The 18,742-nt window shown below is 37.1% G+C and overlaps 3 protein-coding genes across 3 annotated transcripts; 1 reads left to right on the forward strand and 2 right to left on the reverse strand.

Moving 5' to 3' along the window:
- Window positions 1-1,935: 1,935 nt before the first annotated feature.
- LOC110846675 (bromodomain-containing protein DDB_G0280777) lies at window positions 1,936-7,207 on the forward strand. Its single transcript, XM_035849836.1, has 6 exons — window positions 1,936-2,776; window positions 3,891-3,997; window positions 4,247-4,352; window positions 4,437-4,510; window positions 4,581-4,594; window positions 4,744-7,207. Exons 2-6 carry the CDS (start codon window positions 3,995-3,997, stop codon window positions 6,887-6,889), a joined length of 2,343 nt encoding a protein of 780 aa, XP_035705729.1. The 5' UTR covers window positions 1,936-2,776; window positions 3,891-3,994; the 3' UTR covers window positions 6,890-7,207.
- Window positions 7,208-12,637: 5,430 nt separating this feature from the next.
- Window positions 12,638-15,926, reverse strand: LOC110846117 (alkaline phosphatase). Its single transcript, XM_022092749.2, has 14 exons — window positions 15,412-15,926; window positions 15,231-15,314; window positions 14,944-15,167; window positions 14,697-14,862; window positions 14,604-14,611; window positions 14,375-14,528; window positions 14,271-14,308; window positions 13,860-14,193; window positions 13,772-13,789; window positions 13,593-13,709; window positions 13,420-13,447; window positions 13,289-13,344; window positions 13,006-13,209; window positions 12,638-12,923 (listed from the first exon to the last, which is right to left on the reverse strand). The coding sequence occupies exons 1-14, from the start codon at window positions 15,533-15,535 to the stop codon at window positions 12,817-12,819; spliced, it is 1,662 nt and encodes a 553-aa protein (XP_021948441.1). The 5' UTR covers window positions 15,536-15,926; the 3' UTR covers window positions 12,638-12,816.
- A 124-nt stretch (window positions 15,927-16,050) lies between these two features.
- On the reverse strand, window positions 16,051-18,683 carry LOC110846588 (UPF0518 protein v1g243165). Its single transcript, XM_022093394.2, has 7 exons — window positions 18,453-18,683; window positions 18,171-18,380; window positions 17,937-18,086; window positions 17,379-17,851; window positions 16,587-17,279; window positions 16,398-16,494; window positions 16,051-16,327 (listed from the first exon to the last, which is right to left on the reverse strand). Exons 1-7 carry the CDS (start codon window positions 18,558-18,560, stop codon window positions 16,241-16,243), a joined length of 1,818 nt encoding a protein of 605 aa, XP_021949086.1. The 5' UTR covers window positions 18,561-18,683; the 3' UTR covers window positions 16,051-16,240.
- Between the last annotated feature and the right edge of the window lie 59 nt (window positions 18,684-18,742).

Raw genomic sequence — 18,742 nt, forward strand, 5'->3', positions numbered from 1 at the left:
CGCTTATGCCAATTAGGATTACAATAATAAATTATCAACGGCCCAGTGTGACCACTCGAAGAAGAGTCTTCTTGATGGTGGCCTCCATTGTTCCAAAAGCCAACTTTTCTATTGTTGCATCTCAATTGTGTTTTCACTCTTGTTCTGATTCTAATTCTCAATTTTGGCCACATTAGGCTGCACTTATGGCCGGTGTCAGGTCCGTGTGCGTGGGTTGTACCGCTTCAAATAATGATTGATGGATGATTTGATTCGGACGAACGATAGCATGTTGACTCTTGTCAAGACATAATGATGACATTGTTATCATTGACATTTGAAGATGAAGTGCGATCGATGGACGAAAGTGTGTGTGCAAAGTTGAAAAGTCAAACAATTAAAATGTTGATTTCTCCTCATCCGCTATTAATCAAGAGTCATATTCCAAAGAAAAATTTACTTTTAAAATAGTCATTTGCACATATGTGCATGTCGATATTTTAATCTATCCTTTCACATAATACTTTTTGAGAAAAAAATACGACTATGTAGGTAGTATCATGGATAAACATGCATAAGGTATCTTTTACTTGCCTGTACGTATGACCACTTGTCATCAATAATATTTCGAAAATCATGCAAAATCATCATCAATTACAGGTACTAATCAAATCACTGCTTAGAGCAGAAACAGGTAAGTAGTTGTGTCGTATTTAAAAAGAATTGCATTTAAGGGTGCCGATTGTGCAATTCGTTACAAAATTGTCAATTTACCAACTTTTGAGATTCAAAGCAGCAAAGTTGTGAAAAATGCACAATGAGAATTACAAATGTGGTGGTGAAAAGCCAAGGAAAACACTCATTTCATTTGTGCATGTATTTGAGTTTAATAAATTATCCTTTTTTGAGCAAAAATCAGAGGCTTTATTGCATTCAACGTATTTCAAAATGATGTATCAAACTTGAAAATTATTAGAACGCTGTTATTATATACTTATTTATTATACAGGCATGTACGGTGCAGGTACGTGAGTCTTAAGAGGTCCCATTATCCAATACAGCAAAATCTCTTTGGAATCATTCATCAATTGTAAGATTTCATTCCACTTTAAGTGTTTGGCATAACGCAATATATATCAATAATGTGTGTCATCATTATGTTAACCTAAACAAGTAAAATATTTGCGCAAATGTTGGGTAATCATTCCAAACTTCTTAAAATTAGCGTCTATTCACATCCACGCTTATTAAGTTTCAACACCTCTTTGTCCGAATTCAATGAGTCTCAATTCACATATTTCACATTTCATATTTAGAAGACCCGAAGTACATACGTTCATTTCATACGTAACTACACCTTTAAGAAAATTTACGGAAATGATTCTGATTTATTTGTACCTCTCTTCTCCATATGTAACAATATTCGAACATTAATAATTCAATTGACATGTGATTTAAACGTTTATCAAGTAATTATCGAATTAGAGTGCACACATACGCGCACGCAATTTCTCGGAACCATTAATTTAAATTTACCTACTTGCTAATAGATTATTCTTCCTGTCCAAATAAACATGATCTTCACATGTTCACGTTGATATCATCCGCACAGCGCATCAGGATTATTTATTGTTTTCGCTTATTTATTTGACAGGGATGGTGATTCCTTGCGGCTGGCTGGCTGGCTTGTATGCATGTGCAAACCAAAAATTATTCACAACTCATTGGTATTAAAACTGTTGCATTATTGGATGGTTGATGCGGTGGGATAATGTCAGTGTAACAGGTAGAAGAAGAAGAAGCCGTTGCATAGTGTGATTCTTCTTGCATTGCTTTTGTGCCTTGGTTTATTTATGCATTTAGAATTTGATGCACTGCATTGCGTACATGGATTCGATGGTTTGAGTCTCTTGACAGAAAAAGAATTTCTTCCTCAAGTTAAAAGCACATTTCGAAAGCGATGTTAGTTCATGTTGAACAACGGGTGAAGACATATCTTGCAGGAAGATGCTCAACTGCTTGCTCCTCAGATCCTTCCTATTTTATTAGTTATAATAAGGTACACAATTCTATTAGTTTTCCTTGATTTATTCAAAAGGCCACCCTTCCATGAGACCAGTTACGGATTCAAGATTTTTCCAAACTAATTTGGAAAACAACGAGATTAATGTCTAGTTCCATAAAGTGTAATTATCATGCACCAAGTGTTCGACAAGTGCTTAAAAACGTTGGTCCGCCACAGTGAGATTGGGAGATTTTGAAAATAACGTTTGGAACAAAAGTGCCAAAAAAGATTTACAAACGTGGAGTAAGAAAATTCGAAATTGAATCAAGGTGTGCATTATGTGTGTGGATACCTGCAAAAACTCGTCACGTAATTCTGAGCAAAAAGTTGTATAAGAGAAAGAGTTAAAATTGAAAAGTTTAACGTTATTTGCAAGAGTGATGCAGAGAAAATAAAAATGAGTTCATAATAATACGTTTCATATTGAAAATTTGTTCATTAACTGCCAAGTTATTGATTGATCAAGTGAACTGAACTGAAAGTCTACACGTAGGAGTTGTCTGTGTGCTGCTGCTACCGTGCTGTGCCGTATTATTAATGGTGGTCGAAATCTTGCACGACTTTTTGGATTTTGATCGCCAACTGCTGTGCAGATAGCCATCCATCCATCGCATCTCATCTCTGTCTCAATCTGGACAATCAAATAGTCGTCAAAACCACCATCAACTCATCTCTTGATCATTTTCCCTATTGATTGATCTGCTTCCTCATCTCACTCCTGCTCTGCTCTTGGTAAATAATGTGAAGCACTCTAATTTTATTATTCGGTAATGGTCATATTTTACCGTGTAAATGAATGACTGATCGGCTTTGAATAGAAAAAGAATCAATAACTTTTAGAAACTCTCCCTTTCTACTCTTTCTGGCAGTAGGGGTAAAGCAAAGCCGGCTTAACTGGAATGAGACACAAGGCGTCTGATGCATAATCTCTATCCTAAGTCTCCCTATTATTCCTTAATTTACTCGATAACGCTGGGATCATTTTCTTGGATATTTCGTGAAGTAGTGCTCTCATAAAGATCACGACTATGAAATAAAATAGACAAAGTAGATATCAATTAAGACCATAGAAAAGAGCATCATTTAATGGCAGGCGAATATTTTATGCTTGTGTCAATATTGTGCAAGTTTCGATTTAAAAATCCATTTAAAGTAGAATACCAGTCAGGATTTTGTTCCGTCAGATATTCATCACATTTATAATATTTTGTAAGGATTCATAACAGAAAACATGTGCATATGGATATTTTTTAAATTAGGATTATACGCTACATTTAAACGAGTACCATTTTAAACCCCACCTTCATTTGAATACTCAAAATTACAGTTACAGAAACACCGATTATCAATAATTGCCATGTCGAATGCTATTGCTTATGCATCTGTCAAACGAAATGGAAAAGTTCACGCAAAGCATCAACAAATCTAGAAAGTCTGTTCTGCAATTTAGCATTTTTTAAAGAAAAACAAACCGGAATTGGTGATGTATTATTATTGTTACGCAGGTTGTTACAAGTTGATACACTTGATTTTTTTTACAGTTTATGCAATTTGTTGCGTTTACTGTAAAAAAAGATTTGCGAGGCGAAACCACTCTGAAAAGGACAGTGTGTGCCTGACCTATACGTACATATGTACATACATCTGTATGCACATAATAAATACACATGTATTCCGTAACAATGTGTCATGTCAGCTATCTACTTTTGTGGTAGCCTTGTGAAATTAAAGAAAAAATGATGGATTGTTAAAACTTTTATTTTCTTCCTTTTCAAAATGTCTCATGAAAAACAATGGGCGTGACTCGTGCTGTATACATTTTGTGCACATTTTGATGAAATTGCAGGTTGGATTTTCCTTTTTACATTAATCCAGTTCTCAGCAACCTTGTTCCCTAATTTACTTTATGAAGGAAGTGGAAATCTTGTGGTGGGTTTAAAACTACGAAAGATGGTAAGAGATAATAGTTGAATTATCTATTAATTACCCATAATTGACCTTATGTCGCATGCAATTATGCAATTTCTTTTACTCTAATGGCATACTTTTCCTGTCTCCTTTGATGTAACTCATAGTCCGATTCTATTTTAACTCGTAAATGAATAAAATGATACATTGTCATGAGGAAGCTCTGCACATGCATGCATGCATATCTAAAGAACAGAAAATGAGCTAATCATGATTTTACTTTGATATGAACAGCAAAATTGTCTTATCATGTGGATCTCTGGAGTACTCCTAGTTTTTCAACTTTTGAATCTTGTCGCAGCTCAAGGCGACCCAGAGTTCAAACATGAATTACCACCAGGTACAGAGGTCACAATTATAGTTGCAATTTTTCACGAAAAGACAAAAGCATCCAAGAGTTTATGATTTGATTTCTTGAATACAGGAGTGGAACTGGTCAACCCTAAGGATTTCGGGCTAACGGATGATCAATTGGGAGGACTCTTGTCGAATGTGAAGGTGTGTACCATTAATTAACTATTAATTGCAATTTCAATACAATTATTAAATCCAAACATTGCTACTTTAGGTTCTCGGGGGAAGGTGAGACTATTTCGAATACTTAACTATGTATTACATACTATGCGTTTTGTTTTCTTTGCACTCTCATTATTCTCACAATTAAATACTGTCAAGATTTAATAACAGGTTGTAACAAGTTGTGAATTAAATTGTGTTTCCTCTTCACGCAGCACAATAGGAGATACGAAGACTCAAATTTTAACAGTAGGCTTTGAGGGCGATGAGGATTTGAACTTTGACGACTTTGAGATACCAGGGCTGACCGACAAAAAAGCTGCCGATATGCCAGACAAAGAAAAACAAATCGCAAACGTGGCATTTGAAAAGTTTAAAGAATTTTTTAAAGATCCTAAAAAGTCGGCTAAAAGTTACGAACCCCCAAAAACCAGCCCAGGTGACACGAGTCAACAAACGGGTTCAGAGTTGAAAAGTGGCCGAACTCCACCCAATAATAAAAATAATAACCCACCTCGTCAATTTCATCAGCGAGTGCGACCAAATCCAGAATCTCTCCAACAACATTACCCTGTCCAATTGACACAACCTTTGAATCAGAATCCTACCACGTCTCGAGCCCCAATTTCAAACCCGGCCCAACAGCGAAATCCTTCTCGTGCTCAAAACCCAAACCAACATCAGCAACACTTGATCCAAAATGAGAATCTCAACAACCATCGACTTCACTACAATCCACCCCCACAACTTCAAGAGAATAATAACAATCCTCAGCTTCAGTCTGCCCCACAACATCCTTTAAGACATTCATCGCATGCCATTGCTTTCACTAACAATAATCAACCTAGTCGCCATCAAAATCAAGAATTCAATGCTAATAAGTTGCCTCCCACGACACATAATCCAGTGAACCAACCACAGTCTCAGTTACCCCCACAAGAACCATCTCAAGAATACAGGACTATTCCTCAAGACCATCGCGTGCATAAAACATTTCCGCCTCATCCCAATCAATTAAATGGTCCCGAAGGTGGAAAAGTGAATCCACACCCATCTCAAAACTCTCTTCCTCCTGGAAATTTCCAACGATTTACAATCTATTCTCACAATAAATCCATCCCAACTTCGCAACGCCCCTCATCCACGACTCCTCGTCAACAACAAGAAGTGGGCAAAGTTGTAAGGAATCAATTACTGTTTAACCACAATAATCAGAATTCTTACCAAGAAGATACTCAACGCCCTCAGAATACACAACGTCCCCACCACCAGCAACAGCAGCAACAACAACAGCAACTACACCACGCTTCACCAATTGACCTTGTTCCTCCACAAGAGGCAGATCAAGAATACAGAACAATCACCCAAACGCAGTACCCTCAACCACCACCTCCGAGTTTCCAGAACCCTTCCTCTTCTTCATCCTCCTCCGTGCCATCGCTTCAACCCTTTCCATCCCCACAAGACCCCCAGCAAACACCCGTGTCCCACATTTTCATCCAGCATGAAAACCACGAAGGGAGTTCTCCAGTTCATCAAACCTCATTCCACCCCAGATTTCGACCCCCTACGAAATTCGCGAACGACTTCACCCCATCCGTTAATCACATCACCACTCCGCTCCCACACTTTGACGTGACCCCTTCCATGCCCATGATTCTCATCTCGACAAACGAGAATGCTATCACTGACCCTAAACGAATGGAATTGCTGAGACAGCAGCAGAGGACGATGGAAGAAAAGCGTCAAAAATTACGCCAGCAACAACAGGAGCAGAATCCACTCAAAGATCGACAACCCCACTCTCTTAGCTATGCCAAACAAGGAATTGGAACTCAAGCCCCACATTACATTAACACTAACCAAATTACAGAAGATCCCCAGAAACAAAATTTGCAAACATATTCTTCTCAAAATGCATACACCCAACAACAATACCGACAATACAGCAATAGCAATAACAACAATGGAAATACCAACCACCACCAACATCAGCAAAATCATCATCATCAGAATGAACAGCAAACTTCTTTTAATTTTCAAGCGCAGCAACAGCAACATCAGTTGCACAATTTGCAAAATTTGTACTACAATACACAGGTCCACCCACAATCATCACCTCAATTGCCACCACGACCATATTACGAACAGCAGCAGCAGCAGCCGCAGGCACAACCGAGCACGAATTATGCATCCGTCCCCATCAGCAACATCCAGCCCCCACCACCGCTTGTCCCAAGGTTCCAAGTGCGACCAGGCGAACTGCAGCACCCATTTTACGCCACGCGGCACAAGCGAGGATATCGACACAGATTATCAAGCATACTCCGAGGACTTTGGGGAGATGGAGACTATAAATAAGTCACACAGTCAAAATATATATTTTTCTTCAATTCCTTATGCCTATCACTTTCCCTGCTAACGAATTGGGCGTTGCTGTAACAAATACCTTTGTTCCTAAAATTTTACTTTCATTATTATTGTACATTTATTTATAGTGCGGTGATGAGTCTGCCCGGAAGGACAACGATTGTACTATTTCTTGACACTTACTCTCTTATCTATTTTTTATACGTCGAGTCAGAAACGAAACAACTGAAATGCAATAACCTAAGTGAAAAAAATATTTTATGTATTTGTATGAAATGAATGAATAAATAAGAAATAATAATAACGGAACGTGATGATGTGACGTTTGTTTAATTGCAGCAACTCAGCTCATTTCGCTTTCGTTCGTTGGCAATTAAACAGTAAAACTTGCGCGATGCAAGAGAGTTTCAATGCAAATTATTCTGGATTCTTGTTAATCTTTATTTGACAGCAAAATCAGAATTCAAAGCGTTTCTTTTCATATGACACGTCAGCAGCAGCAGCATCATTGCACCATTCTATGCACTCCCTCCTATTAAACATTTCTCCAATTGTGCTCATGATGACGGTATGATTTATGTGCTTAATGGACTCCACAGATTTTACACAGGAATTCATTTAACACAGGCGGATGCGTTTAGATGTGACAAATGACAAACCCTTTTGTCTTTACGCTTTAAGTCATTGTGCTCGCCTTGAGGTAATCTTCACCAAATTGCACTGGTTGGTGGTGGTTTTGTTCCTGTAATAATGCAAATTATGTGTGCAATTCGCCCGGAATATGGCAATTGTCACTTGTCAACGTGGGAAATTAGCGTAATTTGAGAAAAATTCGAGTTTGACGACATCGATAAGGACATGAAACTAGGAGGAGGAAGGAAAGGAGTGATTAATATTAAAGCCGCTTTTAACCAATATGTAAAGCTGTCAACCACAGAACAACTGTAGGAACGACAGTCGTCATATTATAGAGAGGGCTGAAAGGCCAAAAATTTGTTGAAACTTTCCCATTTTTTGTCTTAGCGTGTCTATGAATTGTTTATTCATTCACAATATGCAATAACTCTGCCTGCCTGCATGCCTTACTTTAGGTGACAATAATTACTCTTATTCCTTACTACGTATCTGCATATTAATACTTGTTAATGACAGACTAACCAATATACAAATCTCTCAGACAGTGGCGATGAGGCGGAGACAAGCACTTGGCGATGAGTTTTTTATTTATTTTCAATTTGGTTGACAGTTGAGAGAACAAAATGAGATAATTCAGCACAAATAAAGTTTATTCTCATTAATCTTTCGCATATAAGCCCCAAGTAATTTAGAGAACTACTCAGACTTCATCTTTTGTCCTCCTCCTTGACTTGCCTCAATTTTGGGCTATACACTCGCGAAAGAATAAGAGCCGTGTTTGTATAAATAGAAATAATTCTCACATTTTCTATCAAGTCATCATCTCGCTGTGTGTAGAAGACCTTATATAGAAAAAGGAAAATAATTCTGAAATGAGTAAATCCGCACTTAAACATTATCACCACCACAAAAATCATATTCAATGCAAAAGTACCACGCACATTTCCATGCACATGAATACATAATAAGAATCTTTAATAACGTAGGAGTGAGAGTTGTTGAGCACTTGTGGACAAATTAATCCATTTTTCACAACATCTACACTACATACATGAACACATACAATATTTGTCCCTGCCATGCTGAGATTAACCAACGAGATTTCATGGCACTATTACAGAGACATTTACTCATTAATCCGATTTTGTGTTCAAATAAGCGAATAATAATTTCGTCAAATGAACTCAAAGAGTGACAGCCATGTAAATATGCATGTACGTAAATATGCACATAGTGATTCAGTGAGTTGGCATCATGCAATGAACTGCCTTGACTTTCGTTTTAAGAAAACAAGCGCATAATTAATTTTTACATTAATTACGCGTTCGTCGTCCATTGAGGGAAGGACTTTTGTATTTTGTTTTATTTACCTGTGGGGGTGTAATAGGCAGAATTTTTTAGGACTTCATAGCTATCTACAGCAGAGATAGTACCTATTAACGTGGGTGCATATAGACCAACACGAGTAATTGGGAAGTAAGAGGAAACCAACAAATTACAACCTGAGCAATTATCATCGAAATCCGCGTGAAGATTTACAACCAAGATGACGACAAATTAGTGGATGAATAAATGAGCTAGCATTTTATTACTCATTAATATGCAGACAATCGTTGGATATGCGACTTTATTTTGCTCTTGTTCTCTGGATTATAAACATCTCTTGTTCCTTTACATGTCACGTCAAGAATCCGCAGCGGAGAAATTATTATATTTATTATCTTTACAACACGTGTAGAATATGGATCAGTCGTCACTTTTTCATTCAACTAAAAATAATATACACGTAAACCCGTCCCCCGAAACGGATTGCCTGAGTCCACACGTGAATGAGAAACCTGTTGTGACGTTACCGTAACTTTTACTTATTAATAAAAACGTGTGCATTGGCAGAAGAATGGATGAATCGAGCTTCATTTGTCAATGTCAGTGTCCAATCTGAATAAATGTTGGATGTGGATGCTTATTAAATGTCTTATGATATCGAAAGTAAAGCAAATCCAATCACAGCTCATGTGCATTCAACCAGAATCAAATGGCAACAAATGTTTTCTCTGCTTTTATTCTGTCAAAAGTTATTAATACAATTTTAAACCCACCAGCCACTCACTTATCTTAACTCTATAACTGCAATATGCATAACTATGTATGTACCTGCTCGTCTCACTCGTGAACTTTTCCCATAGAATATAAAGAATTAGAAGAAGCACTCTGCTCTTTGTTAAGCAAGTAAGGGGGATGACTCTCCACGTCACATACGAGAGGTCGCCGGAAGCCCTCAATGCTAAACTAAATGGCAAACTCGCAGAGTTAACTCCTACTCCATCTGTTATGTGAGGTGGAGCATCTCTTTCTGCATCTTCATATCGTGGTGGTTAGTTATTCGTCGCTAGAGCCCTCACTAATACTATCTTTTATGCATTTTGTATTTACACCATTGGCAAATCCTACCCATTGACTTTTCCTGTACACGATCGTGTACATATTTATGATTAAACAATTATTACTTATGTACCTACGTATGTTCGTTCGAGCGACGCAAGAACCATGAGAAAAAGTTTAGATCAAAATCAAAAACATTCAATCAAAATCAAAATATTGAATTTTAATCGAGATTTGCATAGCTAAAATTGGAAATGTTAATTGTCCTCGATCAACTGTGGATGATTTGTTTGTGCTCTTTATTATTGTACTCTATTTTTTTATACACTAGTTCCATCACCCTTTAAGACTTGTCGAAATTGACCGAGTAAGTGAAATGTTGTGCACATTTACATATGTACATATGTACATACACGAGCATAATATGGGTGAGTGAAGTCCAGTCTGAGGATCTCTTCTTTGTAAGAAATCGTCTGTTTTTTGCCGAATTTCTTTTATTTATGCGTGTTCTACTTTGTTTGCCTTGTAAACAGAGACCAATAATATTTCCGTGACAACTGCCTGCAGTTTTATGTACAAATATTTCTGAATTAAGCTACTCCATCTCAATTTTGTCAGCATTGGGGGGATCTTGACTTTTGAGGACAACGCATCTTGCTGCTGGTTTGTGGTGAAAGTGAATTGCGACAAAAGACGGAATTCTTCCTTCCTGCTGTCCGTGACAAAATGAGAATTATACGGTTCACGGTCACCTCACCATTGGGTCTCTCAAACGCATTCACAGCTCACACTCTGTTTTCTGCTTCTCATAAATATGAACAATTTTGAAAATGGCACATCCTGGGTGGCACTGTCTTGCAAAACTTTCAATTTCCATACATTTATCAAAATCTGATAAAACAATAAAATCGTAATTCTTAATCGCAACAATTAAAAAATAAACTAAAAGCGTTACATTTATTGTTTAACTTATTGTGCAATTTTTGCAGTGCATATAATTCATTATTCAAATGCAAAGTGGCATCATAATAATTTGTTATGAGACATCAGGCAATCTCTACTCACAACAACGATTAGATTTTTTTTTACATACTTTCAATTTTAACTTGAATATGAAATCCAAAGTTCCGGAAACAATTATTACAAGAAACTAAATTATCAAAAAATTTCGTCTCACAGGATCTGACTCTACGTTTTTGATATGAATGGCGCTTTTAGATATGGACAATCTCCTTATTTGAAAGGACTTGCGATAACGTAAATACTTTGAAAAAATCGCGCAGTCTTCTTGCATAAAATCTGTAATTTGTGGTTTTTCCGCTTAATCCCCTGCTTCGTGGTTAATAAAAGATTGTCATTGGAATGTTTTTGAAGCATCTCTGTGTGGATCATAAATTGTGATTCACAATTGCAATGAAGAGATTTTAAAGGTGTGTACATATATCTAGTCTCGTGGTGCAATATGAGTTTGGATTGTGCTGCCATCAATAAAAGTGCCTTGAGCCAACCACGAAATGCCCTAAAATATTAAATACGTCGTCGAGTTTTGCTCTGGGGATTATGGGAAATCACGTCGTCGTCGTCCCTACAACTCGTCAAAATATATGGCACTGCATGACGATTGACGATGACGGTACTAGTGCAAGAAGGAAGAAAGAGTTGCATGTACTTATTTCTTAACACTTCTTCTTCTTCTTAGAACCTATGCACCACTTCAAAAAGCCGCTTCTTGCTGATAATTAAGCATCCATTAACTCCCCTCGGAAAGTGACTAATAAATTCGCAAATTCGTTTCATTTACTTGCCAAGTACTTCTTCTTCCTCCTCCAATTAATCACCATTTTATGTAAACAAATAGAAAATATTATGAGAATTGTAGTAGTTTCGGCATGTGGTACAAATCTCACTTTCTTCAATTCTCATGTATCCAAAATCGGTCTGCTATACACAAAGTACCATTTTGTCCATTTTCCATCGTCTCAGAAGATGTGAAACCGAGATATACATATTCTCGATAATTATTTCTATTGTTCACAGAACGCCCTTTTTCGCAGTTAAATCGGGTGTCACTTTTTCAGATCCTTTTAATCCCTCCAAATGAATGATGAGAGTTAAGGTCTTGCATGTATACAAATTTGGTTTACAAACTTGGTTTTGTGTGGTGCTGAAATATTTAATCTACGATGCCCGTTAAAATCTATATTGGTAAAAGTTGAACAAAGTATTATTTTTTTCATTCATTCGTGAATTTAATTTCTCAATAACCTAGGCTAAACTGGGAGGCAGATTAAGTATTAACTGATGGAATTGAATTAAACTTCAATACGGGCTAATTTCAATTAAGTTGGTCCATTGCAGGTCACGCTTGGAAGACTCAGTGTACTCTTTGATTTCACGTTTGATTGTGCTCCATCATGTACAAGTAAAGTAGGAGACCGGCCTTTTGATGTAAAAGAAATGTCTAAATCGAGAGAATTCCATTTTTGGACATGTTTTTGGGGCTGCCAGACAAGAAATAAATTAGAAGAATGAAGTGGCTCAAATTCAGAGAAATGAATAATTGTTGGTAGTGAAATTCAAATAACGAATGAACTTGGATGTTTGCAATGGGAAGAAGAAAGATGCAGTGTGTAAGTAAGTACATAAATACGCACGGAGAGTGAGAGTAATAATCCTCTTCTTCGCCATCTAATAATAGCTAATAAAAAATCTACGAAATACTTTGATTGATCCCAAACAGTCCTTATAATTCAGTCGAACTTCAACAAATTCATAAATAATCACTAACACCTCTTTTTAGCAATATACAAATATTTAGCTACCCTTACTCCTAGCACATACATTTCTACCTTATCCCACCAACCCTTAAACTAATAACATTTTTAAGCTAAATACGTAGGTCATCTAGCACCAGTCAGATGTGCATAGTCATCGCAAAACTTTTCTCCTTGCCCAATGCAGGCTGCATAACCAATGGCGTGGGGTATGTAGCTTTGATCCAGAACACCTGCGGTAAATATGTACATGTAAGTGACGCCAATTCTCAATCACACCAAATGTTCCCATGAAATGAACAAAGGATCCAGTACCTGTCAAGAGATGCGCAAATGGACCGCTAGAAAAGATGAGCACATCGTCGCCACCATGCGTCTCAAACACCATCGGAACGGTAGTGATTTGACGATAGTTGATGGCTTCCATGTTGTCGCCACGAATGTTCTTCCTTTTGCCATTCTTTCCAGCTTGTCGGTACCCGGGACCATTGGCGTATGAAATTGTCGTGTAAGGGAGGCCTGAAATGTATAGAATTGGTTATGCACTGCTCGTTGATTTCTACATATGTAGCACCAGTAAAATTAGTTTTAAACTAGCCATCCACGTTGGAGATCCCACCAAGTCCCAGAACGGAATGTCCACGCTCGGCGTACCTGCATTTTTAAGACGACAATAGAATCGCAAGAAATGATGCTTAATAATGACGGTGATTATTATTTTAAGCTGACCCAGACATAGTCATAACATGGGAGTGATCTAAAAAAAGTGGGAATAAGAATAAATTTGTGTTGGTATTTGATTATTTAGCACATCAGTTATTTGCAAGTACTTATTTTTACATCATAAGTACATATAAATACACATACCTATATTTGCATACATAATGATCTGATTCGGTTACCTGAAGTTACCACAATTAACGTGTCGTCAATATCAGTCATCTCTCGACCTATTTTAACCGCTTTTTCAAATTCGAGCGTTTCATGCAGAGCTCTTTTAGCATTGGTTGCATGGTGGGCTAAAATTAGAGGTATATTTGTCTGAGCAATAATTCTTAAAATAAGTAATTAAACGGCTCACCATGATCAATTTTTCCACCTACAAGAGAGTAATGCAACAATAATATGAATCATTATTATCATGGGAAATTTACTTTATGATTACATACCTTCAACAAACAGGAAAAATCCATTGGGATTTTTTCTTAGAATTTCGACTGCGACCCGTGTCATTTCTTCGAGAGTTGGATCATTGGCAGCTTTCGCTTTGTCTGCATAATCCATGTGATCGTAGGCGAAAAGACCCATGAGATAATCGGTATCTGTAGTATTCACTGATAAAAGCTCTTCCCTGTTGGTCACATATTTTCCATTTTTGTACAATTTGTCCACAATCCATGTATCAATTAAGTTTTTGCCATCACGTCGCTTCCCCCGTTTTGGATCTTCAACATCCATAATTTCCTTAGGGAGGAAAGCTGACCTACCACCTCCCAAAATTACCTGTGTCAAAATTTTCAGCTTCATGAGCATCGTATTTTCATAAAATAATTCATATGCATCATTATTTGTGACATTACATTTATGTCTCTTCCCGGACTTTTTAAAATCAATTGTTCTGTAATAAATCTAATATAAATTAATGTAATCTTTTTTTAGTTCATCTGATGTAATAAATCCTGACCTGCAATGTCATCACAGTAAGCTGCATCAAATCCAGAATTTTCTACAGCATCATCCTGCTCCCAATTCCTGTGAGCTATATGACTATAAGCACCTGCAGGACTAGCATGAGTCACCCTGGTGTTGGTTACAATTCCAGTCGATAGTCCAGCTTCCTATACAACAGTACGAAACAATGGAGCCATTTGTATTGTAATGTGGTAGGAAATTGTATGGAAATTTCGGGATACCTGTGCCCCTATAAATTCAGAAAAAACCAGTAAATTCTTAATGACATAATGGAATACAATTAGCCAATCCATAATAAGTAAGTAAATAATTACATTGCAGAACTGAGGTGACATGATTAGCGGGATCCATTTGTGCCGAACAATCGCTTTCTTGTACATCGGGGGTCACCCCAATTGTCCTGTAGTTACCTTTGGACCCACACAAATACGATGTGGCCGTGCATGCAGAGTCCCCGACTTGCGAGTTTGAGCAATAAGTCTTTACCAAGGTTATTATGATTGCCGATTAAAATCTTTAAAACCAAACGCAATTAAGAAACGTTTGACATAGAAAACATACTTTCGAAACTCCAGTAAACGGAAATTGGTCAAATGATAAAGCGGCTTCTTCTCCATATGTCAAATTTTCCAATTGTCCTTTGAAGATACGAGCCGACGTAACGGTCGGTATGCTCATGCCATCGCCCAGAAAGAAAATCACATTTTTAGCCTTTTGTTCAATTGGGTGTTGTCTGATTTTAGTCTTAATGATTCGCTTGGCTTGTTTGTGCCAGTGAGTTGCATCTGTAAATATGTATATGTAAATTTCTGTGAGAATTTCTAAACAAAATTTAATCCCAGGCCAACCTTCATAGGAATTGACAGATCCGCTTCTCTCCATAAAACTAGGGACCGGCAGTGTAGGATGCATTGCCTCTTCTAACGAATCTCCTGTATTTTCATATGCACATAATAAATAATTGATTGACACACTAGATTTTGTAACTTTAATTGGTGTATCGCATTCGCAGCTTAAGTGAGATCTTACCATTATTTTCCTGCATTGCTTCAGTGTTATCTACATGCAAAGTTAGCAACAAGACGTGAACTAGAAGAATTGAACTGATGGCTGACCACTGTCGATTCCTACTGCATTCTTGCAACCTGGTCATTTTTGTTCACTTTTTACTTATTGTACGGTACGAAAACTACGACTGCTTAGTGTTAAAAAATCCTGATCCTGATCAATGATCTACAAATTTTGTCCTCCTGACATGTGAACGGGATAAGAATTGGTGGGCAAGTGAGCCAATTCAAAATTAAAGCTAGAAAGCGAAACTGTTTATGCATCAGTAGAGTGGTAATATTAAGGAGAACCACCTTTATGACTCTTTTTTTAACAGAGTGCCTTTATCTCTTGTGCTAGTACCACGCTTTGTTTTTGCCAATTGTTGCATAATAATTGCTGTCAAAGTTATTCGAGAGGGTACGTTTAATTAGGTCTGCATTGCTCTCATCATTTGCGATAGTAAATATACATATACATACGTAAGAAGGGCTGAGTATGCGAATATGCACCAGTCATTGTGCATGTGTGTATCCACAGATATGTGTGTGTGGTAATGCAGCTGTGCTTTTTTGAATAGGAATTAGATAAGAAAGAGAGGTTTGCACTCTCATCATAATATCCTTTCAGGAAACACTCTTTATTGAAAAAGAATCCGTTCTCATACTACTTTGAACATGTCACACGCTACAAAGATAATCAATCCACTGAAAACAATGAGGGGGAACTAAGTCTATTGGAAAGTGCAAATTTCTCACTGCATAACTTGCCGTATTTTTTTGCAGTAATTATGTCGCTGAAAAAATGTGTCTCAAAATTGGTCATCATCTTCCCTTTGCCGTTGATTTTGTCGAGATTGAAACCAGCATGACTGTTGAGCAATAGCAGACAACTCCAGCTATACAAAATTTATTTACATTGTTAAAATTATTATAAACTTGAATTATTATTAGGATAAGTGCATATACCATCCAGTGAGCGAAAATAATGCAGCGAAGCGTTGATTTTCTTGCAATTAATTCTTCTTCTTCATTACCGAACAAAGATCCAGAATTCTGTAAAATTCTATAATACAATTTATTGGTAGTTGGTAGTGCATGTAAGTAAGATAAGTGATTTTTCAGTTCATAGTCAACACAAGTATCATTTTCAACTACCTATTTTCAGGAGTTGGGCTAAATAATTTTGCCAACTTATTTGTAGTCGAAGACCTATTGGTAAATAGGCTGCTCTTCAAGATTTTTAACCGCAAAGTTTCTGTAAATGAATCTGCAGGATTGTGAAATAAATCTTCGCTTCCGGCATCTTTGAGCATGTTGTTTGCACCATTCGTTGCTCTTTTCCACTCTTTTTGGATAAACGTATCAGGATATTTTTTCAAGGAGCCATCCAGCCTTATTTTAATGGAATGGATGACACTATGAAAACTTGGGAAGCATGGTTGCAACACGACTGAAAAGTCTAGCAGGATGGAACTTATCAGAGGAATTCGACTTGAAGCAAGAACCGAAAATATATCGGATATTGCGAGGAGAACCTCCGGTTCCAGACGGGTCCATTTATCCAGTATGTGAAACAATGACTCAAGAAATGGTCCAAGATAACCTTGATCTTCGCTGACTGGCTTCCAGGACTGAAAACTAGTGCTGGCAGGGTCTGGATTGGGTGGTCTGATATGCAGCAAAGTCACTGGTTCGGCGTACACCCGGATTGCTTCTCCAGGATCTTCTGGCAACCGCATTGAAGATAAAGGACGGCTTTCTTCGTCAATATTCGACAAATTGTCTTTGTTGAAAAATTGAAAAAAATCGTCTTCAAAATACTCTTCGGGTTCAGATAACTTGTATTTCCTTGCGTTTTAAAAAGCAGTTAAAGGAAAAAAAATCATTTTATGTGTATAAAGTATTGAGTTTGTTTGAGCTTGGGTATTTATTTTATAAATTTTATACCTTGACACGTGAGTTACGTCGGTTCCATCGTACTTGAAAACCCACATCGGAAACATAACGTTTCTAGAATTATTGTCTTCTGCTACACCGCGATTACTTTGGTTCATACTTACATCCTCCTTGACATCAAAAACATCAAGTAAAGGGATACCAGTAACTTGAGACCTTGACAGCGGAATAGTTGCTGAAATTGTAATGTCCGTGGAGCGGATCCTCTGTAGTTCTTGTTCGATGTACACAACAAAGTGCTCAGATAGAGAATCCTGACTCACTGCGCCATAAATGGAGGTTGGAATGCTGTCGATAAATCTAATTGTCGAGTCTTGAAAATTTATTTCGGGAATTGCCTTTTGCCTCTCTGATACAATTAGATGCTTCATGGGGAGAAGATATTGAAGAAGCAAATCATGCCAAATATCTTCACAGTAAAATTCAAGAAGTGACCGAAAAAGTCCCAACGTAGAACTTAGCACCTGAATTTATTTCAGATTGTATTGTTTCAAATCTAAAATTTGTAAACAAATTTTCGTGATTAAACCAATGTACATATTTGCATACCTCTGAATCATTGCTCTTGAGACGTGTAACGAGCGTCGGCAGCAAGGAAACTATCACGAGAGTAACCACTTTGCGAATTAACAATGGCTGCGTAATGTTTTCACAGACAAGTTGGAAGTATTTAGTCGCCAGAGCAGGACCATCTCCATGCTGAGGTGTTTTTCAAATAATTTTTTAAGCGAATAATGAAAAGTTTTTTTTATGATTCAACTTTAATGCAATACGCGTTCTTACATCCAGCAAACTTGGCTTCACAAATGCGTATAGAAAATCATTTGAAAACAGGTCTGCTAGTTCTTGAGCAATTTCATTTGAAGAATTGTTAACCAAATTGTTAACCAGCTTGACATGAACCACAAAACAATTCCCCGTATCAGATTGAGGCTGAGACCCAGAGTTTGTCAAGTCAGCAAAACTATTAGCCAGCCAGCTAGTGACCACTTTCTTTAAGTCAACAAATCAATAGACAGTGCATGGTATGATAACAGTGATTATAATAAGTATTAAAATACATACTGCTTTCTCATTTTCCGGAAAATTGCTTAGTTTTCCAAAAAGATCTGTAAGCAAGACTTCAGATTCTAATTTCGAATACCACACCGACCCGTTATTAAATGAATCCATTTATTTTTCCGTGTGAAAATGTGTACTTTTGTACGAAAAAACTTTTCCAGCAGAGATTAACGAACATCTGTGTACTTAAGTAATATAAACCTTATCAACGCCCATCATGAGTCATATACCCAGTATCGGTGATGATAACGAGAGCATTGATAAGTATATTTATTATTACTAAACAACAAATA

This window comes from Folsomia candida, unplaced genomic scaffold (assembly GCF_002217175.1).
Source record: "Folsomia candida strain VU population unplaced genomic scaffold, ASM221717v1 Fcan01_Sc003, whole genome shotgun sequence".
In the NCBI taxonomy this organism is placed as follows: Eukaryota; Metazoa; Arthropoda; class Collembola; order Entomobryomorpha; family Isotomidae; genus Folsomia; species Folsomia candida.